This window comes from Sodiomyces alkalinus (assembly GCF_003711515.1).
Source record: "Sodiomyces alkalinus F11 unplaced genomic scaffold SODALscaffold_9, whole genome shotgun sequence".
Classification (NCBI taxonomy): Eukaryota; Fungi; Ascomycota; class Sordariomycetes; order Glomerellales; family Plectosphaerellaceae; genus Sodiomyces; species Sodiomyces alkalinus.
The window spans coordinates 1,405,659-1,429,156 of NW_021167087.1; the positions used below are offsets into that span (position 1 = coordinate 1,405,659).

General features: G+C 45.9%; 4 protein-coding genes across 4 annotated transcripts; 2 read left to right on the forward strand and 2 right to left on the reverse strand.

The window, feature by feature from the left end:
• Nucleotides 1–574: 574 nt before the first annotated feature.
• SODALDRAFT_380799 (hypothetical protein) lies at nucleotides 575–1,188 on the reverse strand (the record flags this gene model as incomplete). The annotated part of the gene is made up of 3 exons (XM_028615133.1): nucleotides 1,156–1,188; nucleotides 928–1,026; nucleotides 575–858 (listed from the first exon to the last, which is right to left on the reverse strand). A coding segment is annotated over exon 3 (192 nt), but the record flags the coding sequence as incomplete, so codon positions are not given.
• A 158-nt stretch (nucleotides 1,189–1,346) lies between these two features.
• Nucleotides 1,347–3,233, forward strand: SODALDRAFT_325818 (succinate dehydrogenase/fumarate reductase flavo protein subunit; the record flags this gene model as incomplete). The annotated part of the gene is made up of 2 exons (XM_028610025.1): nucleotides 1,347–1,374; nucleotides 1,663–3,233. The coding sequence occupies 2 exons, from the start codon at nucleotides 1,347–1,349 to the stop codon at nucleotides 3,231–3,233; spliced, it is 1,599 nt and encodes a 532-aa protein (XP_028464295.1).
• A 299-nt stretch (nucleotides 3,234–3,532) lies between these two features.
• Nucleotides 3,533–5,852, reverse strand: SODALDRAFT_220460 (hypothetical protein). Its single transcript, XM_028607332.1, has 3 exons — nucleotides 5,618–5,852; nucleotides 4,875–5,535; nucleotides 3,533–4,809 (listed from the first exon to the last, which is right to left on the reverse strand). The coding sequence occupies exons 1-3, from the start codon at nucleotides 5,645–5,647 to the stop codon at nucleotides 3,803–3,805; spliced, it is 1,698 nt and encodes a 565-aa protein (XP_028464296.1). The 5' UTR covers nucleotides 5,648–5,852; the 3' UTR covers nucleotides 3,533–3,802.
• A 15,585-nt stretch (nucleotides 5,853–21,437) lies between these two features.
• On the forward strand, nucleotides 21,438–23,289 carry SODALDRAFT_335585 (aminotransferase class-III). The gene is made up of 2 exons (XM_028612500.1): nucleotides 21,438–22,184; nucleotides 22,351–23,289. Exons 1-2 carry the CDS (start codon nucleotides 21,720–21,722, stop codon nucleotides 23,161–23,163), a joined length of 1,278 nt encoding a protein of 425 aa, XP_028464297.1. The 5' UTR covers nucleotides 21,438–21,719; the 3' UTR covers nucleotides 23,164–23,289.
• Nucleotides 23,290–23,498: the final 209 nt, after the last annotated feature.

Sequence of the window (23,498 nt, forward strand, 5' to 3'; positions counted from 1 at the left end):
ATCGTGGACACGAAGACGAAGAGTTTTTACCCGACTTGCCTTAGATGTTTTAACGTACGAATTCGCTGCTATTTTGAAGATATTTTTATTGATCTCGAGCCTTAAAATCTCACTATGTCCTTCTCTTGTCCGAAGCCGCCTACGCCCATAAGGGCTTCAACACGATGTACCGGAACTTTAGGCATAGACGCTAATTTCCTAGCCGAGGAAAACACTTAGCAGGGGATCCTAAATAGGATACGCTTATGCGGAAGACCAGAATGGGGCATGCGGGATACCGCTACTCAACGGAGCCGTTAGTACACGTGTAGTAGGTAGGCAGGTCTGTCCCCCATACAAGTAGGTACCTTAGGTAGTACAAAGTAGAGGTACGGGTCTCTGTACGATGTTCTCCACATATTACAAAGTACTGAGTACATAGTTCTCAGTGGAAACCGCATTCGTAAGGTAAACGTCAGGACAGGAGATCAAAGCAAGAAGAGCGAGTGGTCCATCTTTCCTATCGATCTCTTTTTCAGCGTTGAGGGTCGGTTCCTCTTTCCCTAATAATCCATGCACTTTCCCATGTCTTCCCCAGGGTCTCACCTAATCTCGCCATGTGGCTTCGGAACATTCCACCCCTTGACTCTTGGTACCTTATCCTTGACGACTCGCTAGAATAGGCCAAAAGAAGGAAAGAAGGGGGAAAATAAGAAAAGGAAAAGGAAAAAAAAATCAACACGATCCTCCCCCACGTTATATCGTCACCTTCCCCCATCTTTCCCATATCCTCCGACTACATCACCATTTTACCGTGTACTCGCCCTCACATACATACGACACAACTCACTCGTCCGCCGCAAACAACCGCTCCGGCAGCTGAGGGAGGACGAAGAGGGAACGGGAAAGGAAAAATGAAGCAAGCCGCAACCACCATTTTGGTCAGACCATGGCCCAAGACTTGTCCAACTTGACCGACACGTATACATGATACACCTGCGTACTACGCTCCGGCTCCGTCGCTCTTTCCTTTCCTTCTATCTCGCTCTTTCTGTCTCCATCTCTCTGTCTCTTCCCTCTCTTTTTTGCCTTTCGTTTTTCCTCTCTCTCTCTCTCTCTCTCTCTCTCTCTCTCTCTCCCCCCCCCTCCGAGCAGTCTCCTCTATATCAGACTCACCAACAGACAACATCCTTCCGTCTCTCCCGTCATAGCTGGGAACCAACTCGGATACAGCCAGCCGTGATACTATGGTCACCCCGTCTTTCTCATTCAAACACCACAGCTCACTTTCAACTCATATAACCACTCACCAGGTTGCACCACGGTCCAGGGGATATCTCTTTTAAAACTCGCCCCGGTTCTTCGCCATGCATCACTCCCTAGAAAAGGCGAGAGGTCTGGCTCTCGGATCGCGAGCTGTCCGGCTACCGCGGTTATCTCCGCTGCCTTCGCAATTCCGACATTCACCTTTGACTTGCGCGACTACCATCACGTCCTCAAAAACAGCCTCTCCTATGTTGCCCTTGTCCTGCTCTTACACAAGCATCTCCCTCCCAAGGACTCAAGACAGACGCCGTACAACACAACCCGTACTCTCATCCAACAAATCACACCGTCTCCGAAGCTCGATACGTCGCGCCTTCTCAACCCACCCGTCCGATGAATTTTACGACGTCATCGTAGTAGGCAGCGGTGTGGCCGGCCTCTGCGCTAGCATTGCAGCCGCCGAAAATGGTGCTTCCGTTCTTCTCATCGACCGCGCCCACGGGGGCGGTGCAACGGCCCTTTCAGGAGGTGTCGTCTACGCCGGTGGCGGCACTACGCAACAGAAGCAAGCCGGTATCGACTACGACACCCCAGAGAATATGCTGGCCTACTTGCGCCTCGAGGTCGGCAACGCCGTCCGGGAATCCACCCTGCGCCGGTTTTGCGACGAATCCATCTCCCGCATGAACTGGCTCGAAGCCCACGGCGTCCGCTTCAGCCCCGCTCTATGCCCTTACAAGACCAGCCTCACCACCGATGAGCACTATCTTTTTTACTCCGGCAACGAAACCGCCCATCCTTTCTGCGAAGCCGCCCGCCCAGCCCCGCGTGGTCACCGCGTCCACCACCCTGGCTTTTCCGGCATCGGCCTGGTCCGCAGTCTCACCGAAGCCGCCTTGCGCCTCGGCGTCCGCTTCCGCCCTGCCACCAAAGCCGCCACTGTCGTCCGCGATCCAACCTCAGGCGCCGTCGTCGGCCTCGAGTGCCGGTCACTGGCCGCAGACCACCCGGCCTTCAACAAGCACCAGGCCCTCTGCCGCCGTGTCACCAAGTACCAACTAACCTTCCCCTTCATCGCCGAACCAGCCCAGCGACGCGCCGACGCGCTATGGGAGACGCGTGCCCAACCGGCTACTGTCACTCGCGCCCGGGCCGTCGTCCTCGCCGCCGGCGGTTTCGCCTTCAACACAGAGATGCGCGAGAAGTACCTCCCCGAATGGTCCCGCGTGGGCAGCCTCGGCACACCCGCCGACGACGGCTCCGGCATTCTCTTAGGCCAGGCAGCGGGCGGCGCCGTCGCCCACCTCGATCGAATGTCGGCTTGGCGCTTCATCTACCCGCCTACGGCGCTCGTCGAGGGCGTCGTCGTCGGACCGAACGGCACGCGCATAGCCAGCGAGGACGTCTACGGCGCGAGACTCAGCGAGGCCATGGTCCTCCAGCACGGCGGGAAGGGGTACGCCATCCTCGACGCCTCTACCTGGTCCAAGGCGAAGCAGCAGCTGTGGACGCAGGTCCCCATGCCCGTTCGCGTGCAGCGCGCTGTGTGGCTCTACTGGGCCTACAAGAAGGCCGACTCGGTAGAGGCATTGGCGTCCAAGTTGGGCGTCGACCCGCATGGCCTCCGTGGCACGGTCGACGCCTATAATTCCGCCATCGCGGAGGGGAGACCCGACCCGCTGCACAAGCTGGATGACTACCGCTCCCCCATCTCCCGGGGCCCCTTTTACGGCATCGACATCTCCGTTGCTCCTCATGGGGTCCACTTAACTCCCGGTCTCACGCTCGGGGGTCTGGCGGTCGACGAGGACACGGGCATGGTGCTTGACGATCAACAGAAGAAGCCCATCACCGGATTGTACGCCGCGGGACGTAACGCCGTGGGCTTGTGTTCCAATGGATACATTAGTGGTTTGTCGCTTGCTGATGGTGTATTCTCGGGTAAACGAGCCGGTGAGCATATTGCGGCCAGAGTAGCCGGCAGCTGATTATAACTGTGTTCTGATTATCTTTCACTGTACCTAGTTACCCCTTTTTCTTTCCTTTTTTTTTTCATCTGCATCTTGGTGCCATTGAATTTGTCACCAGCCATGTTGCATATCGTGTACGGAGGGGGTCGTCGTCGCATGAAGGAACATAGGATGGGGCCGATACGGGGGACGATGATACCAGCTCGGTTTGGCGTTGTGGATAGCGTTGCTTTCTGTCCTTCTACCCATCCATCCCCGAAGGGGTGCATAATCCATTTCATTACCATTACTGTGCCATTCTACTTCTCACGGACCCTTCACTGGTGTGCAGTGTTAAATTGTTGATTCTATGACACCTAACGTAGTCCCATATCTTTCAGGCGTGGTGTATTTACTCTGTCTACGCAGCTGGGGATACTCGGCCGCCATGCCATCATTTGTCCATAAATAATGGACTCTCCCATATTCCATACATCACTTCATATCCTGAGCGCTTTCACCTCCGACAAATGCTACGCATGTAAAAGACGAAAAATTATGAACAAAAAAAAAAAAGAAGAAGAAAAGGCAAAGGGTAGAGGAAAATCTCACCTCCGCCCCATAACCCGAAAGCGCCCCGTCTCCACCTCAACCCTCCACCCATCCTCCACCAACGCGGCCGCAACGCTCTGCCTCAGCCTCGACACCCCACCAACGCAATGCCGCCCGATCCCTGTAATAATAACGAGCCCGCGGCTCTCCCGCGCGGCGCGCGCGCGGTACTCGCCGGGCAAGCGGCGCCACCAGCCCCTAGCATGGTCGAGGGCCAGGCGCACGCCGTCGGCGACCTCGATGCCGTGCAGGTCGACGGTGTCCGGGTCGCGGGAGGCGGCGCAGCGGTCGGCGACGAGGGCGTCGGCGACGGCGCCGCGGGCGCGGAGGTAGGCGCGAGTCTCTTCGCGGGCGCGGTCGGCGTAGACGGAGGCGGCGGCGCGGTAGAGCGGGTGCGAGGCGCCTTTGCGGAAGTTGCGGGCCGCGGCGGCTTGGGAGTGGTGGCGCGAGGCGGCTAGTCTTGCGGCGGAGTCGAGGGCTGCTTCGTAGCTTGGCGGTTTGCGGCTCGTGGGGGCGGGGGCGGGGGAGAGGATGGTCGCCGTGCTGGTGGCGGCGGCGGCGGCGGCGGCGGCGGGTTGGCGGAGGCCGGTTTGCTGCTGTTTGTTGGCTTTGGAGGAGGGGCCTGCTGCCGTGGTGGGTAGTTCTTCGAGTTCTTCTCCCGTGAGCGGTTTTAGGTTGTAGCTTATGGCGAGGCGTTGCGGCGGGAGGTCGGAGAAGTTTGCGTCGAGGAGGGCGGCGAGCTCTTCCACGGTTTCGGGTATATCTCCTACCAGGCCGACCAGGGGCGACAGGTAGTGCTTGGGGAGCTTCTGGTAACGTTTGGATAGTTCGGATATACGAGCTTCCGTCGCGGCATCACTTGCATGGGTACCTCGCTGGGCGTAGCGATCTAGGAACTCGAGAATAGTGCTCTCCCTGGAGCCGCCGTTGCGACTGTAGACGCTAGATACCTCCTCGATGGGAAGGTCGAGCTTCTCAGCCACGAAGAGAATATCTTCCAGCCCTTCAGTCTGCCGTCAGCAAATGCATGTGAGAAGGGACGGCCAACGAGAGACGGAGGAAACTTACGCCTCAGCTCACTTCCCGACACAGCGGGCGATAGAGAGTCTGCCGCATGAGCTGAAGTGGGGGAAGTGATGGCGGATGATCCAGCTCGGCGCTGCTTCCCTTTCCTCTTCTTTTTGGCAGGCCTATCGTCGTCCGGGCGGAAGAACCCGTCGATTCCCTTCTGGCGCTCGCCTGCGGACTCCAGGAACTGAAGGTTGAGCAAGGTTTCCAGAGTCGTCTGAAAGTCTCCATCGGCCTTCTTGAAGGCCAGTTTCACGTCATGCACCTTGAGATCGGCGAACATGTCGTGAAGATGTGCGACCTGCGTCTCCTCAGACTTGCCCTCGTAAGATCGAATGCGGGGCGCAGGGTTCGCAGAGGTAAACCCGTCGGACGGCGGGGTTGTAAGTGTTGTGGCGGTGGAGTCGCTATCCTTCGCGTGCGAGGTCGAATCATAATCATGCGACATGCTCGAGGACTCTTTTGCGTCTACGAACCCGTCGAGCGAGAAGGCTTCGGAGGTGCCGCTGGGGTTGAACCCCGTGGCCTCCTCGGCGAGGACATTCTCGGCGAGAGACTGTAGCGTGGTACGGGCGGCGTCTAGTTGAGACGGATCATTCAGATCGTAATCGCTTACTAGGGCTATGATGAGCACCTCGTCGAGTAGGGAGGCGAACTCCGCCTGGTTCGTGGCCAATGGTCAATGGTCAATGGTACAGCTCTGAGGGATATAATGAGTCTTCGGTAGGGCGGGAAATACTCACAATGAGGGCATCGGCCTTGGGGTCTGACATTGGGGCGCGTCTAGAGAGCTAGAGAAGCTTTCAAGGTGCTGTACGTGATCGAATGGGAGGAGGTAGCGGAGGTGTCGGTTTTGAGAACAGCGCAATCATTGTTATAGGGGAAATAGGAGGTGGAAGTGAGCGGTAGGACAGCTCGGAAGTCGAGTTTTCCCCTTGACAATTGGTACTCAACTGCTTGTGCTTCCAATGTTGTTTACAACTCGTCTGGTAGAAATCGAAGGAGGCGTGCCGACTTAAATATACACTGTCGTCTAGGGGACAGCAGATACGAACAACAACAGAAGAAGAAAAACACAGAGGCCAGATCCGGCCGGTAGATTCTTCACGAGTTGTCCGGTGAGGGTGAGAGAGAGATTTCGAGAGTAGGTCGACAGAGCTCAGGGCTGTTCCTTTGATGGACTTTAAAAGAATCTTGACGGAACAAAAGAGTGTGGAGGATGATAGTATAGCAAGATCTGTTCTGAGTTGTGAGTTGTGACTGTATGAGAGTAAGATGAACGAGACAAGTTGGAACGACTGGGTGGATGAGGAGTGGAGGTTGAGTGTGCGGGAAGCTCCATTGTGAGGCCTCTATTAGTCAGACATTCTAGCTGTGTAGAAGGTACCTAGCGACCATCACCCATCCTTAACAACAGTACCCCACTCATATTCCCCTCTGCTGCGTCATCAGCGTAAGGTACTGGTACTCCATATTGTTGAATTGACGGGAGCGTGCTTGCAGGGAGCGTTGATTCAGGAAATGTATGATTGTATTATGTATAAAAGAGAAAGAAAAAGGGGGCGGGTATACGTGTCCTAAATATATCTGCCACCTTCTAAGCGAGGATAGTAGGGTACCTCTAACTAATAGGAGGTTATTATACCGTGGCTTACGTGATAGAATATAATACACCCCCTAATTATTAAGCCGTGATTAGCGGAACAATTACTTAGCCTAACCTCAACCTAGCCGTATTTTTAACCTTAAAATAGCCTTAAAGGGTCGTGTAATACCCTTAATATCGAGTTAAAAGGCAGGAATAAAAGCTATAAAATAGTAAAGAATAATAATAATAGTAGTAAATAATAAAGGAAAAGTGCCATTAATAGTAGTAGTAAATAGGTGATAGTAGGGCTTTCCGTAGATAAATTAAAGGCGTTATACCGGCGTTTTAAAGCTTTTAGATCCTCTCTCTTATAACATTTTATGCCGTTGTTTTTTCGAGGAATTCTTGACGATTTTTAAACTAATATTTTCCGATTTTCCTATTAATAGTAATAAAAATAATAATAACTATGCTATAGTAAGTATTAGAGCTTTATTTTTAGTAGCGTGTGCTAACTAGTAGCGTCGTTTAGGCCCCTTCTACTCTATCCGCTATTACCCGTGCCGCCGCCGCTAAAAAGGCTTCGGCTAATAGTATACAAAAGAATAAGGGTAAGGCCAGTACTAAGAAGGGTGCTTCTATAAGTTATTCCGGCGCGTTAGTCTACGATATCCCTATTCTATTCTAGGCTAACTCCTTAAAAGACTACTAAGGGTAGTAGAAATAATAATAATAAGAATACCGCTCATACTTTTATACTGGTACCGTTTAACCCTCCCTGCCTAAAGTGCGTAAAGGTTATTTATTCTGGTCAATAGCGCTTATTTAACTATTATATTTTAGTTTCTAGGCGCTCCTATCGCTGCTAAAAGTATAAGAATAGAAACTATATATACCACCCTCTATAAGTTCTTACCCTTTATCTAAGGCGCTTTACGATGATAATTGTGTACTTTATTTCGTAGTAGCTCGAAGATATATACGCTATTAAGCTTTACGACCGCTAACCTATACTTATAGTTTTTCTGGCCTTATTTCCCTGGTTAAAATTCTATTTAACTATATTATAGTCCGAAAAATAATAAAGACTCGGAGGATAATAATAAGAAGGTGCGTTTATCGCTTTATTTCAATAAAAAAACTTTAACTAACTAATTAGCGTAGTTCTTTACTAAACTGAAGTAGACGGTAAAGTTTATAATTAAGTTAATAGAGGATAACGATAATAAGAAGTTCTTTAAGGAGGAGGAGCTTAAGGGAGCTTCTAACTAAGGTCCTAGTACGCTGACTACTACCTTTACCTCTTAGCTTACGGGGGTTATAATAGATATTCTGCGGGAAAATAGTTTTATTATTACTCCTCCAGTTAAAGGAAATAGCGTAAATATTACGTAGGATAGTACTTAGGATAGTATTAATAAAGCTTAGTAATTTAGCTAGTATACTCCTTTTTATATTTTAGGATTTTCGGATTGACTTTTAGGGTTTAGTATAGTGTTATAGTATTAAGATAATAATATACCCTTCTTTTTATTAAATTAACTAAACCACCGGCGCGTGGTACGCCTAAGGCACGGGAATTTCGACTTTAACTACTTCTTCCTACCCCCTCTATACACTAATTATATTAAGATATACTCGGAAGTTCTTAAATTTTTATCGTGGAAGTGCTTTTATTAATCCGTCCGCTAGTATTAAATTCGTAATAAGATATACGACTCTAAATAATCTCTTTACGTTCTCCTGCCTTACCTAAAAACGCTATATATCTATATAATAAAGCCTAGTCTTAATTCTAAAGCTATCGTCTACTATTAGGCGTATCGTTTACGTGTTATTATAGTGGATATCCGAAGGAGATTCTAGATTAAAGCGTATTTCGATAAAAAGACGCTTTAAACCTATTATTTCTTTCGCCACTTACTCTAAAGCGAGTAGCTCTATTTCGGTTATAAACGTTATTACCGTTATTTACTTTATTACTTAAAACGAGTATCGTTAAGCCGAAAGTGCCCCTAAGGTGTCGTATTATCGATAAAATTAATTCTGATATTGGATTGGGACTCTACGCCCTTAAAAGCACCGGAGACCGATATTATAGCGAGACTGTAGAGGGCGCGGTGAGTTATATACTATAGGGCGGCCTATAGGGCTAACCGAACGCGATACCGGTATACCACTATAAAGCGCCTAGAATACGATGACTAGAACTAACCCGGGGCGCGTAGCCCCGGGAGAGCCCTAAAAATCCTCGGCACCGAGCAGGCGTACCGAAGGCGTACTATATAAACTACGTACCTAATGTTCCGGACTACTAGCTAACGGGGTAAGCACCGATAAGGCGCTAAAGCTAGTATAGAAGATCCTTTAAACGTAACACTATAAGACTATTATAGGGAAGCCGCTACGCTAATAACCCGGTAGTAATATACCCCCCCTTATAACTAAAGGGCTTACCGATATAATCTAATAAGCGATTAAGGGTATACTAATAGAATTACTCGGAGTAGCGGGACCTAAGACTTACGCCTAGGTAATAGGGAGCACGCCCGCATAGCGCTAACGTATCGAGATAGCACTAGTAAAGATTATACCTACCCGATACGCCCGAGAGCTAATAATCCGATACGGAGACACTAAGACTAACCTTAAAAGCCGAACCCTATAAGAGATTATTAAGGCGGTTAATTAAGTTACCCGCCGTGTAAATATAATAGCCGCGCGATAACTCCTAAACGGTAATATAATTCTTACGTTTAAGTATAGGAATAAATAGTAGATAGGGAACGCGAATAATTAGGTTAAAGGCGTATTCGGTATAGGAGCCACGATATATAAGAAAACGTATTAAGTTATAGTAAAAGGAATACTAATAGCGTAGCTACTAACTTATAACCCCGACACGGTGTTATAAGAACTTCGGCTATAGAATAACGTGGCGATTACCCGGATTAAGGCTAGGAAACCTAGGAACGACGTAGCGCGGATAGCGTTACTAACTATTAAGGTCGCCCGCCCTGAGGACGCGGAGCGATTAATAAAGGAGGGAGTCTTCTTTAATTACGGACACTATAATAGCGAACCCTATAACCCCGAGATCTCTCTATAATAGTGCTTTAAATACCTTAACTTCGGATCTAAAGCAGGTTAGTGTTAGGCGATAGAAGCGCTATACGGGTATTACGGCGACGTAGAGTTAGTATACTAAGGGGGCTTCGCGGCGTATAAGGCTAAGATAAACCCGAAGAGAAGGCGCTACGCCGCCTATAAGGGGCCGTACGCGGTATTTAACGATAAATACCTAAATAAAGTAAAGGAAAGGGCGCGGACTAAGGAGGTATATACTAATAGGGTAAGGGGATTTAACCTTAGCTAACTTAAGAAATATAGGGCGGAGAGGGAGTATAGCGTCTTTACGGCGTTACTAAATACGATAATAGTCCCTAAACCGCCTAAGAAAAAAAGAAAATAGAAAGGACGCCTTTTAGAGTCGCGGAATATCTTCCTTAGATCGCGTACCACCCTATTTACGCCTACGTAGGATAATAATATTATAAGGTTTCTCGCCTCTAATACTACCTTCTAACCCCTATAAAGCCTTATATTACGACGGCTTCCAGTCCTCTATAGTATAGCGGACGATAGGGGACTGGCGTCGAGGTTTTAGTTTAAAATAAGAAGAGGATATTAACTAAAGAGCAGTAACTATCGTTCGTAGTGGTCTAGTCGTAGTTACGTCGTAAAGACTAGGCGTCTTCTTCATAAGGTAGGTTTAAGCGTAGAATAGTAGTCCAGGTAAAGACTTAGATTAATCGATGTCTTATTCTCTAGTAGAAGCAAGGCCTAGAATACTCTGGTATATATAGCTTATTATTCACTAGGTCCCTAGTGAATAACCCTATAACGTTCACTAGGTGTTCACTTATTATTCACTTCTCCGTTAGTGAATATTCGTGAAATAGGTTACCCACCCAGGTGGCCCCTATAGCGCCCTGGCCTATACCTATCAGTAGTGCTAATGCATCCTTCCTAACAGGGTCACGTGCTGGAGCACGTGATCCCTCTTCCTGAGTTATCTTCTAGTTACGTCCTAGTACGCTAACCGTCCTAGTACATTATATACCAGTGTATCCTTCATGTTAGTGTATATTAGGCCTGTTGGCCGTAACACCATACCCCTTACCCCCGGGCTATACCTAAGGCGTAACTATAAAGCGAAGTGAGCGCGGTGTAGCCGCCTAAGATAAATAATTAGAATCGCTTAGTAGAATATAGGGGGATAGCGGGATAGAATATAGTAGGCGCTCTATAACCATAGCGGGTATAACGTAATAGCGGTAATAAAGCCCGGGTTAGATAAGAGGAAAAACCCGACTTACCTAAGGGGATATAATTATAGGATAGTATAGGGGAGTAGGCGCGCCCTGCTCTATATATATAAGCGGTATAAGGCCGCTATATTTACGTGGCATACGGGTAAGGATTAGGCCTAGGCTATAATTAGAGTCGGGATATAATAGCAGGAGACGAATATATAGGTAGTATAATTATTATACTATAAGGGAGGAGAGTAGGAGACCCCGATATATAAACTTATAGCGGAACCAGAGCGGTAGTGCACCGTCCTAATAGGAGACTTTAACCTAAAAAATCCCCTCTAAGACGGGTATAATATATACGAAAGATAATCGGAAGACCTTATTACGCTCGCGCACTAATAGTAACTCGACCTTATAACCCCGAAAGAATATATTACTAGGACCTCGGCCGATACTAATCGATAGTATAGCACGCTAGACCTTACCTGGGTCTTAGCGGACCTTATATATATATATAGGAGGACGATCTAGACCTAATAGGCTTAGACTATATAGCTTAGATAATTAATATCGACACTGCGTAACCGTGTTAGTGTATCGCTAGTAAAGGATAGAGGTAGAGGAAGTTAGACTAGAAAGCGGCCTAAAAAGAGGCCTGGAGGGTAGACTATAGAGAAATACCCTTTACCCCGGAAGTAATCGACTAGGTAGTAAACTAGATACTATAGGACCTTACTAGTATCGCGGACGCTATAACGCCGCGCCGTAAGCTAGCCGCCTTCCGCGATAGGCCGCTATAATAGACGTAGGAGATAGTAAAGGCGAATAAGGAGGTAATAAGGCTAATACGGCGCTATTATAGGCGGAGGTTATATAATAGGTAGAATAAACTTAAAGAGGCAGAAAAATATCGCGATATTCTAGTTAGAATAAAGAAACGGAAGAGCTAGCGCGGTGCCATCGATACGATAATAGTAGACTAAAAAAGCCTTTAGGCACTATAACGCTAGGCCCAGACGGTAAGCCACTTACCCCTAGACCTCTTATCTATCCCGCCCCTATAGCGTAACGCGGGCGGACTAGTCGCGATAATATATAACGGGAAAGCGATAATCCTTACAGAGAAGTTTTTCCCCCTATTATACCCTATAGAAAGCGGGCGTATCGGCGGCGCGCCGAGGATAATAGTAATACCACTTATGTAAGAGGTCACGGAAGAGGAGGTTTAGTAGACTATATAATAAATAATAAAGTAAAAGGTACCCGGGGAGGATAGCCTACCGAACGGATTCCTACTCGCCTATAGCTAACCACTCTATAAGCGACTAGTATAACTTTTCTCCGCGAGCCTTAAGAACGTATATTTCCCGTAATAATACCGTACCGTAGAAGTAATACTGCTTAAGAAACCAGGTAAACTACAGGAAGCTTATACGATAGCCTTAGGGTAACGACCGATATTACTCCTTAGCGTAACGGGGAAGGTCCTTAAGAAGATAATAGTAAGAAGAATCGCGACTATAGCGGAGGAGTATTAACTCCTCCCCGCCGGATAGATAGGTAATCGTAGATACCGTGATATAATAGTAGCGGTTAGGGCTATTATAGAGGGAGTATACGCCGTGTAGAAGCGCGGCGGAGCTATAGCGTAATTAAAGCTTAATATCTAGGGCGCCTTTAATATAGTACTACATTAAAAACTCCTTAAAGTCCTCGCCTAGTACGGCTTCCCGGACTAGGTTATAAAATAGACCTAGTTATATCTTATAGCGCGCACGGCGCGTCTACGCTTCGATAGCGATATAGCATATTAGGTAAAAATCTAGGCGGGAGTCCCCTAAGGATCCCCCCTCTCCCCGATCCTCTTTATACTATTTATTAGGACGCTTTACTAGGAATTAATCCGGATACCGCGGGTTACGGTAATCGGCTTTACCGATAACACGAATATTATAGCTTTTAGACGTAATAAGGCCGTACTATAGGCGTACCTTAAACGGGTATAGTAAGTCTACTAAAGCTAGTTATAGAGGAGCGGACTACGATTTAAGCCACGGAAGTATAAGCTCCTTTACTTTACGAGAAAACAAGAACCGCTATTACTCCTACTACACCTTAAAGGCGTACCGGCGCTATAAGTTAGAGAAATAAAGGTCTTAGGGGTTATCCTCGACTAGAAGCTTATATTCCGTCCTTATATCAGGAAACTTAAAGCTAAACTCCTTACCTAAAAATACGCCCTTACGCGCCTTATAGCGTTAGTATAGGGCTACCGTATCGGGGATACGCGTAAACTATACTAAATAGTAGTCCGGAGCGCTATACTATACGCGGCCCCGGCCTTTGATACGATAATAAGAAAAGGGGAGAAGCCGAGCGGAGTTCTTAAAGGACTAGCTAGTAAGTAGGCGTAATACCTACGTATCGTTACTAGCGCGTATCGGGCTACCGCTATAAAGGTAATTAAGATAGAGGCAGGGGTCCCCCCCCTTAACTTATACTATAATACCCTAACCGTATAAGCGGTACTACGTGTAAAGGATACCTAGATAGAGTAAGCGATACTTTAGGTATAATAAGTAGCTAAAGCGGCTATATAGCGTAGAAGACGCGGGGGAGGGGTTAGGCCCTACCTAAGGTTTTAGGGGGTATAGAAGTAGGAGGTTAAGTCCTAGCTCCTTAGGAGGGAATTAGCCTAACGCCTTTAAGAGGAATAGGCGTACCGGTAAAAGCGTACCTTACTATATTAATATAGTAGCGTGGCCGTAGCGTAGATACCCTAATTCGACTACGCGGCGCTTAGGAAGTATAAAGACCTTATAAAACTATAGAGTTCTATCCTTACCTAGATTCGAATAAAGAAAATAGGCCTTCGTTACTTCCTCTTTATAAGAGGCGTACCGGAAACGGCGACGCTATATTACCGGTACGCTAATAGAGGGCCGGAGATAGCGGAATATATCGCATTATAGTGCTAAGATATATTAGGGGAGATATAAAAGCGCCTCGCGGCCGATATAGGCGCGCGCCTACTAATAAAATAGGACTAGCTCTTAGCGCTCCGGAGTAAGGAGACCGCGGGGAAGGTCACGAAGTGGTTCCTATAAACCGGGCGCCTCCCGGACTTCTAACTAGCATAATAACTAGACACGGAGGCGTAGTAGAGCCCCTATAGCGTTAGAACCTCGGGTATAGATACAGGGAGGCGAAGACGACTATAAAGGGAGGTAAAGACGACTATAAAGGGAGGTAAAGACGACTATAAAGGGAGGTAAAGACGACTATAAAGGGAATAAGTAGAGGGAGAGTAAGATATTTATTAATAGCCGTTATATAACCACGCTACGGGCGCGCTACGTTTACTCCTTATCTATATACTTATCGGACTTATCGTTATCGTCGTTAGAGCTAATCGCTCTACTATCTACTAGGATAACCTTATCCTTACCTTTACCCTTATCCTCGGTGGCTAAGGCCGTAGGATCCCCTGATAAAAGGACGGGGATACCCTATAATACGTATTAATAGCAGGGTCGGCGCGGGGTTAGCGCGGGGTAACTTATAAGGTAGGCGAGGATAAGCTTTAATATCTTACCGTTATAAGCATAGCTACTACTATAGCTTTACGGGGGCGTAGCGGCGGGGGCGGCGACTATACTAATACTACTAGCCCGGCGGAGGGCGGCGCGGTACGCCTAAAGGGCGCGAGTCTAATAGATGGCCGCCTACTAATACTTCCGGATATTCTACGATAGGATTAGTAATAAGGATATAGCGTATACGGTATAACGGAGAAGGGGAAAAAACCTATAAAAGGAGTTAAGGCGGCGTGGGCGGCGGCGGCGGCGGCGATAAGGGCGGTGGCGGCGTTATTATAGGGGGGGGGGGACTTAATAGAAGGATTAAAGGAGTAAGGGCGTAGCGAGGGCGTAGCGGGGATAAACCGGGGCGTAGTAGCTATTACTACGATTACTATTAATATATTTAATATAACGGGCGCCGGCTCCTAAGTCGGGTTAGTAAATACGGTACGGAGCGGGGGCACCGCGGGGGCGTAACAGGAACGCGATAGGACTATATACTAGGGGGGTTTTAGCAGGGCGCGGCCTAGTAGTCTTATACTAGGGATATAATACACGAAGTATAAGGCGATAAGCGGACGGTAGGGGTAGCGGCGGACTATACCGGGTTAAAATATAAAACGGGGGCGTAAAACGGGCGCGATAATAATACAGCGGGGAACTTATAGTAGAAGGCTAGGGGGTAGCTGGCCTTTTACCCTTATAGGCGCCGGTACCGGCTCCCTCTTTAGTAATAGAGGTCTTATTACTAGGTATTTAGAGGGGTAGGAGAGTTAGACTAAGGCGGGCGTTACGGGAGTGGAGCGGGGGCGGCGCGAGGACGGCGCGACTTAGAACCCCGTTAAATCCCTTACTATATAGCCGAATAGCACCGGGGATCCCGTACAGGAATTCTAGGGCTATACCTATATCGTACCGACCACGTAAAACTTACCTTAAGAACGATAGCTTAAAGGAGGAAAAGAGGAAAGGAGGAAAAGAGAGGAAAAGAGGGAGGGTTATAAGAAAAGGGAGCGGTAGATTAGCTCTATAAGTCACCACGCCTTTTAGGGAATAGTAGCCACGCCCGGCCTATACTATAGCGCCTACCCCAGAGAGCTTACGTAGCGCGAGTAAGGGAGGTATATAACTAAATAAGGGCTACTATAAATAGTAGGTATATAAAGGAGGTTTTAGAATAAATAATAAATAAAGGAAGGAGTAAGGGGGGGGTAGGTATACCCTCCCCCCTATAGAAGGGAGGGAGGGTATAAAAGGTGCCGCGGCGAGGGAAGAATAACCTCGCCGGATCCGGAATAAAGGAAAGGATAGCGGCGAGGGACTATAACGATAGCGTACCAAGGGCGCGTATAACTAACACGGCACCTACTAAACTAACTAGCCGACCCCTATTAGCTACTAGCCTAAAGGTAAGATCTGGTTTTCGAATAGCGATAAAAACGGGGCCGCGGAGCGATACCGTAGCGGCCACGCATAATAGAACTACCTATATAATAAGAGCGTAGGGGTTTTTATCTATTAACGGTTTCCCCTTAAGAATTAGAGAAGGACTATTGCCTAGGTAGCTAGCCTAGCTTAGCTAAGCGAGAATAGCGTAATAAATAATAATAATACTTTAGTACTTTCTATATAACTAATCCACTAAATAAGCTAATAAGGTAACCCTATAAAGATCTTTATATATCTAAATCGTCTATAAAAAAGGCGTCGCTTATAATAACTATTACCTATAAACTAATACTTAATCCGTACTAAATTAAAAGGTTCTTTATTATAAATAAATAGCGGCCAGCTTAGTCTATCGCCTTATAATACTCGGGAAAGGGGTTTCTAAGAAAGCGGGAGAGGATAAAGACGGCGAGTACTATATTAGGACGTATTATATCTACTATATAAAGCACTAATCCGACCTTTTCTTAATAAGATTTAATCACTTAAGCGGTAGCTTTATCTTCTTTTTTCCGGTATTCTATAACGGGAATAAGAATTACTAGGTAGGTATTTAGAGCGTTTAATTTAAACCTAGCTACGATCTTTTCGATATATAAGTCGTAGGAGAGGAAAACCTTATATCGAGGGCGATCTTAAATAATCTTAATACCTAAAAACTAATCGGCTTCCCCTTTTTCCGATACCTTAAACCTTATTTTAATCCCTTTAATAATCCTAAGACCGTTTATAGTATTATCTCTATAAAATAATATAAGAATATCGTCTATAAAGAATATAACGAATACGTCTTAAGCCTTAGTATAGAATAAGCACGGTTCTTCCGTACTAGCCTTTATCCTTAAGTCTATTAGGGTGGCCGCGAAGGTCTAGAACAATAGTCTACGCGAGTCGCGTAGTCTATATAGTGCTTTATCGAGCTCTAAGCACTTATCAGACTGCTTAAATCTATTGGGAAGTTCGTATATAATGGGCGTTCCTGTTTTACTTCTTTAGGCGTTAACGAAGGCGTTAACGATATTAAGTTACTTAATCTCTAGATTAAACTAAGTAGCTAGGGCTATAATAATATAAAAAAATCGTGTAACGAGTATTATTATATAGGTTCCCTTAATTATTAAGCTCTTCTATAGGTCCCCTCGAATATATAAGCGTGCCTTATATCGTTCAAGATATCCGTCTTAGTTAAACTTATAGGTAAAAACCCACTTTAACGGAAAAGGCTTTAACTTCGCCTCTAAGCGCTTAATTTCCCTTTATATACGCTTCTTAATTAGCTTATTTACCTCCTTCTACGCGGCTTCTTTAAACTATTCACGTATTAGGTGGTTAGTAAGCTCCTATTAGTGCTTTCGTATAATCTTTACATAGTCGCGATAAACCCTACCATCGATTAAGGGCTTCGGTAATATTATAGCCTCTTTTTTAGTATTTAAACGGGTATTTATTTTAGTATCGGCTACTCCGAGGATTATTAAATTAAAGGTTAGAAGCCCTTTTAGCCCGTCCTAGCGCTTTTCTTATAAATTAGATAAGAAAAAGATATAAGTTAAAGGTATATCTAGCTCTACCTAATACATCCGTGGATTAATCCGAATAGTCTTTCCTTAAGCACGGCGATTAGTGATTCTTACGCTAGCGTGCGTTACTTCCTTTATTAGTATACTCTTTTTCCTTTAATAGGCGGTCACCTTAGGAGTCGGTCGGATAAGTAGTCTAGATCCGGACGCTATAATACGGCTAATACTATAGTACGGATTAAGGGTAGCTAGTCCCTATACTATCGCTTACGTACTTCTTTTTATAGTTAAAATCGTCCAAGTATCCATATTAAGCTTTAGTATATATAATCTTACCGTATCGGCTATAGTACCTTCTTATATAGCCGCTTCGTTATCTTATTAGTCGGAAGAACTATTAATTAAGAGTTCCTCCGAAGACTATGGCTCTACGCTTATAACCTAAAGATTCCTACTCTAAGGATTAAGTATTACGCGTGGGGTTTAAAGTTCTATTACGGGCGGTTCGGGTATATTAGGTGTATTTAGTAGTGGCGATAAAACGTTTAATTTAGCCTCTACTACTCTTACCCCCGAGTTCGAACCCGTGGACTATACTTATTCTCTAAAAGGTATACTATCAATTAATCTACCCGGAGGGTAAGCCTATAGGATAAAGTCATTATCTTTATTTTCTTATATTTCGTAAGTTATAAGCTAGTTCCTTACCTTAGGCTCTAGGATCTATTCTACTTCTTCGAGCTATAGTTTATAAAATAACTACTCGTTAAATTATATATTACGTGTTATAATAACCTTCTAAAGCTATAGAATCTATACTCGGTAAATATTATAGGTAATATAACCTATAAGATACCTAATATATCCCCTTAGTTAAACCTTATATAGTTTCCTATTCCTCCTAGCCTCTTTATCCCTCGCTATTAGATAGGCGCGGTAGCCGTAGGTATAAATACTACTCTAATCAGGGTATAGGTCGGCTATATACTCTTTTACCGGACTTAGCGTATCATCTCTAAACTATAAGTCGAGGATTTCCACTAGGGATTTTTATCTATATCGTTATAAGGGACTTATACTATATAATAGCGCTCCTATTCTAGTGCTTTCTGGCTATTTATCTAATAGAATTCCTACTCCGTTAAGTATAGTATTAGACTTTATAATAATTAGTTAACCGGCTCTTTCGCTGCCTCCGTTCGGTTTATAGGTATAGGACAGTATAATTTCTATATCGATCCCTTAACTACTTGCCTATAGCTAGGTTATTAAATTCCCTACTAGATTAACAATTAAGGGCTTATTATCACTGCGTATCTTATAGATATATAATATAAACTGCCGATTAACCTATTATTCGAAGGCTTATAGCGCGTTATAAACCGTAACGCTATTTTCGAAGCTAAAGGTAGTACGTAGATCTAGCCGCTATATTCGTCCTTTATTATAAGAAGATATCGTATACCGTTATAGCTCTTAGGTAGCTCTTAAAGATCCTAATAAATACGCTAAAACGGTTATAGGGAGCGGTGTTCTAATATATATCGAGATATAACTTAATATACCTAGGTTCGGGAGTATATCTTATAGTCTATCCGCTTAGTTCCCTTAATTAACACATTCCTAGCATTACGAACTAATACTCATAGAGCGCTTAGTCTAAGATAGCCTGCTCTTAAGTGCTATAACTATTCTTCGTCGACTTATAGACGCGGAGGGTCGCGGGAAGGTTAGTAATATCGGTAAGCTCTTATTAGTCGATCGACTACTATAACTAGTATATATTAATAATCGTAATTAATCGAAATAATACTATATACTATTAGTTAGAATAATAAATAAAAAAAGAAGATAAAATTAGCTTATACTAAAGGATAGTTATATTAAAGCGTTAAAGTAGCTTTAATAAGACCACGCTTTTCTCCGCCGTTCTAAAGCGTAATAAGCAGTTATAACCCGAATACTAGATCCTAACCTTATATAATAGAGCTTCTGATATAATATTCGTGTAAAATCCCTCTATAATAACTATATCGTTAAGCTTTAAGTTAGCTTTCGGAGCACCTAAAGGTTTATTAAGGATTCCCTTAAGAAACTATTTACCTTTACTAATAATCGGAAAATCGGTTATACCGAATTCGATAGATCCCTTTATAGAAATAAAGGAACCTAGAATAACCAGGTCGATTAAGTTAATAAGGTGAGTTACGCCGTAATTATTGAGAAGAGTACTCTATAAGAGCGAATAAGGGCCTAGTCGGAGCGCGGTGTAGATTCTAAGGACCTTTTCTATAATGTAGATAAGGGCAGGATCCAGGATAGTTATAATAACCTTCTTAGGATATCTATCTCCCTTATTACTACCGCTCTCCGAGCTTTCCTATCCCTTTTTCGATAGTTTTTCGCGTAAGCTTTTCTATTTTAGAAGCTTAATCTCCTTCCGTATCTCCTTACACTACTTATTATTAATATAGGTATTAGATCTCTACTCGTATTTTCCGGTTAAAGCGTACTCTTATTACGGGCCATGGCCCGCGGAACAGTCCCCGGCAGTGGCCGGGACCAAGAAGCACGGACCCCTAGCGAGGTCCGTGCGATCCCACATATACTTAGCCGTCTACACACCGCGCAGACTTTTCCTTTCCTCCTTTCCTTCCTTAGTTCGAATAATCTATATTTTCGGCCTTAATACGTAAACAACTTTTGACAAGCCGTTACACTCTAGCTTATTATAGTGCTCTAGCTTCTATATATATTCGTGTTAATAGAGGTAATTAATACTTTTCTTCTTAGGCTTTTTTCCGCCTTTATTATTATCTAAGCGGTCTTTTAGGGTCGCGTAAACGCTATAGCGTATTCTATCCGTGGTTACAGCGTTTATAATAGCGTTAAACTCATGGCCGTATATTAGAAGATCGGAAATTCTATTACCGCGGACCTCTTTTATTATTAGCTTCTAGAGCTTAGTTTCTGCCTAAATAGGTGTAAACTTCTATTTAACTACTATAAGAAAGTTCTAAATAGTAGTGGGTCCTTTAATCTCGGCTACCTTTTACTAATATACGCGTCTAATAAGGTATTCTACTCCGTATACTATATAGCTACTTTAGTATTAGTTTAATAAGCGTTTTATAAATACTTTTCGTATACTTATTTTACCTTTTCCTTTATATAAATACTACTTAGAGCGAAGCTACTCTTTAGTTCCTTTATTATATAGCGTAACGTAAAGTATTTATTTTATTTTTCCTTATCGTAGCCGGGATATTTCTTAATAGCCTCTTCGATAGCTTATTAATAAGTAAAGATCTCTATAGTGGTTTTAAGTAGTTAATTAGCCTTATCGAGCGCCTTAATAAGGCGACCGAGCTTTTAATTCTAGGCTATAGTCTGCTAATTCTCGATTTCGGCGAGGCGTATAAGCTCCTATATTAAGGGCATGATAGTATTGTCGCCCTTACCTTAGGAATACTATTCGCGTAATTAATCTAGAGATTTAGGTATAATATACTTAGGACGGTTATCTAGCTAATCCTTTTAGCTAGGATCGAGTAATACCTAGACCTCTATCCCCTATATATACGATTAGATATAGAAGATCTAATCGGCCTATTACCGTGTGGATTTAAGGCGCGGGATACTAAGCGCTTTAGCCGTGATCTTAAGCTTATTCGATATAGTATTAAGTAAGGGTTTAGCGAATAAGAGCTTATTATTAGGAGAGAGAGCGTAGAAGGGCTCTATAATACTATAGAAGTATATAAAAATAAATATAGATAATAGATTAGCAGGAAGTTACTAGTTACTACTACTACCCGGGCTTATAACTATTAAATTAATGGGAGCCTGCTTATAGGGAGCGTTAATTCAGGAAATATATAATTATATTATATATAAAAGAGAAAGAAAAAGGGGGCGGGTATATATATCCTAAATATATCTGCCACCTTCTAAGCGAGGATAGTGGGGCACCTCTAACTAATAGGAGGTCACTATACCGTGGCTCACGTGATAGAATATGACATATATCCAGGTTCCTGTCGATTAAATGCGGAAATTGAGACAATGAAGCCCTCCGTGGCTATCTTACTGAGCAGAGCCGGTCCCATTGATAGAACGGAAATCAATCGGATGGCGGCTTTTCCATAATTCAATTCGGGCCGGTACTGGTTCGGACCCCTCGTCGGCTCGGACCGGATCAACCGCACGACAAAATGGTTGCCGATGAAGTGCGACTTCAATCGCCAACGGAGTACATCTATAGGACCATCATGACCGATGTGACTGACCACTATCATCTCCTACCAAGTCATTAAATATACCCTCTCCTCGTCTTCTTAACATCAATCCCGACTCCCGAGCCTATTGACTGCTCTGCCACGTCAACCATGCCGGAGATCATTCAGACATCCGAGATCGACCGAAAGCTGGCCGGTTTACTCGAGGAATACATCAGAGACAATCCAAAATCGGCCGAGTACCACCAACGCGCTCGCAATGTTATCCCCGGCGGAACTTTACGTTCTGTTCTCAGCTTCGACCCTTTCCCCCTGACCTTCTCTGGCGGCAAGGACTGCTACGTGACCTCGGTCGACGGTCGTGAGTACCTCGACCTGGTGTCCGAGTACAATGCCGGCATGTACGGGCACTCCCACCCAGTCATCCTCGCGGCAGTCGAGCGTGCCGCCAAGACCGGCTTCACCCTGGGTGGTCCCAACGAGCGGGAAGTTGAGCTGGCCGAGAAGCTGGTGAACCGATTTCCCAGTGTCGATTTGATACGCTTCTGCAACTCGGGGACGGAGGCCAATACAATGGCCATCGCGAGTGCTCTTCATTTCGTCCAGAGGAAAAAGGTAAGGGGCCCGAAGGCCACTTATAGACTTAGTCACTTATCCTTCTCCCCTTCTTGTCCTGATATTTTGTAACAGCCCCTTTAACCCCCCCACCCCTTTTTTTTCTTTTCTTTTTTTTCTTTCTCGGGGCCTCTGCTCATGCTGTCGCCTACCCCTCCACCGCTAGGTCATGGTTTTCGAAAATGGCTACCACGGCGGTACCCTCCTGTTCGGAGGACCCTCACCCAACCCTCTGAACCTCCCCCACGACTGGGTAAAGGGCGTCTTCGACGACATCGAAGCCACCCGCGCCCGCATCACCTCGGACATCGGCGTCATCCTCGTGGAGCCCATGCAAGGCGTCGCCGGCATGATTCCCGGCACCCACGAGTTCCTCGCTTTCCTCCGCGCAGAAGCCACCCGCATCGGCGCCGTCCTCATTTTCGACGAGATCATCACATCGCGCCTCTTCTTCGGCGGGTTGCAGGAACACCTCGGCATCCTCCCGGACATGACCACCATCGGCAAGCACTTTGGCGGCGGCTTCTCCTTCGGGGCCTTCGGCGGACGGCGCGACATCATGGCCCAGTTTGACCCGTCCGCGGCGGGCTCGGGCGCCCTGCAGCACTCGGGAACGTGGAACAACAACATCTTCTCCATGACGGCCGGCGCGGCGGCGGTGGACTTGCTGTCGCGCGAGGAGCTGCAGCGGACGGCTGAGCTGGGGAGCCGGCTAAGGGAAGGTGTGGCGGAAGCCTTTGATGCTCGGCATAGCGGTCTTGTCCGCGTCAATGGGATCAGCAATGTCGCTGGGTTCAAGTTTGAGGGTGCGGATGGCGCGCGTGGCGCCAATATTCGGCATTTGTTCTACTTCTACCTCTTGAGTAAGGGGATCTACATCAGCAGCCGGGGTTTTGTATCGCTGAATATTACCCATCAACCCGAGCACGTTGATCGCTTCCTGGGCGCAGTTCGCGAGTTCTGCGAGACAATACTTTAGATAGAGGAGAAGGAGGAGAAACTAGGTGCTCCGGGATAAAGGCCCTGACCAGGAGCTCCTCTCCAGAGACCGACTGCGATTGGACAAATCATCGTCAATCACTTACTCTGATAGGCGGCTAGCCCCGTACCTGTACCTGGGTACTTCCATCATCACGTGCGCCTGGTGCGTGACGCAAGGGGTAGGTACAACGTAGTGTAACTTTCAAAAAAGCGGGGAAATCTAGTCTAGCGTCAGGAGAGTCATATTCGAATTGGTTGGAAACAGCAGGATCCACAATGACCCTTACAGCGTTGTCATCGCTCCCAGCCTGCCGAGCTTCTTGGGCGGAACGT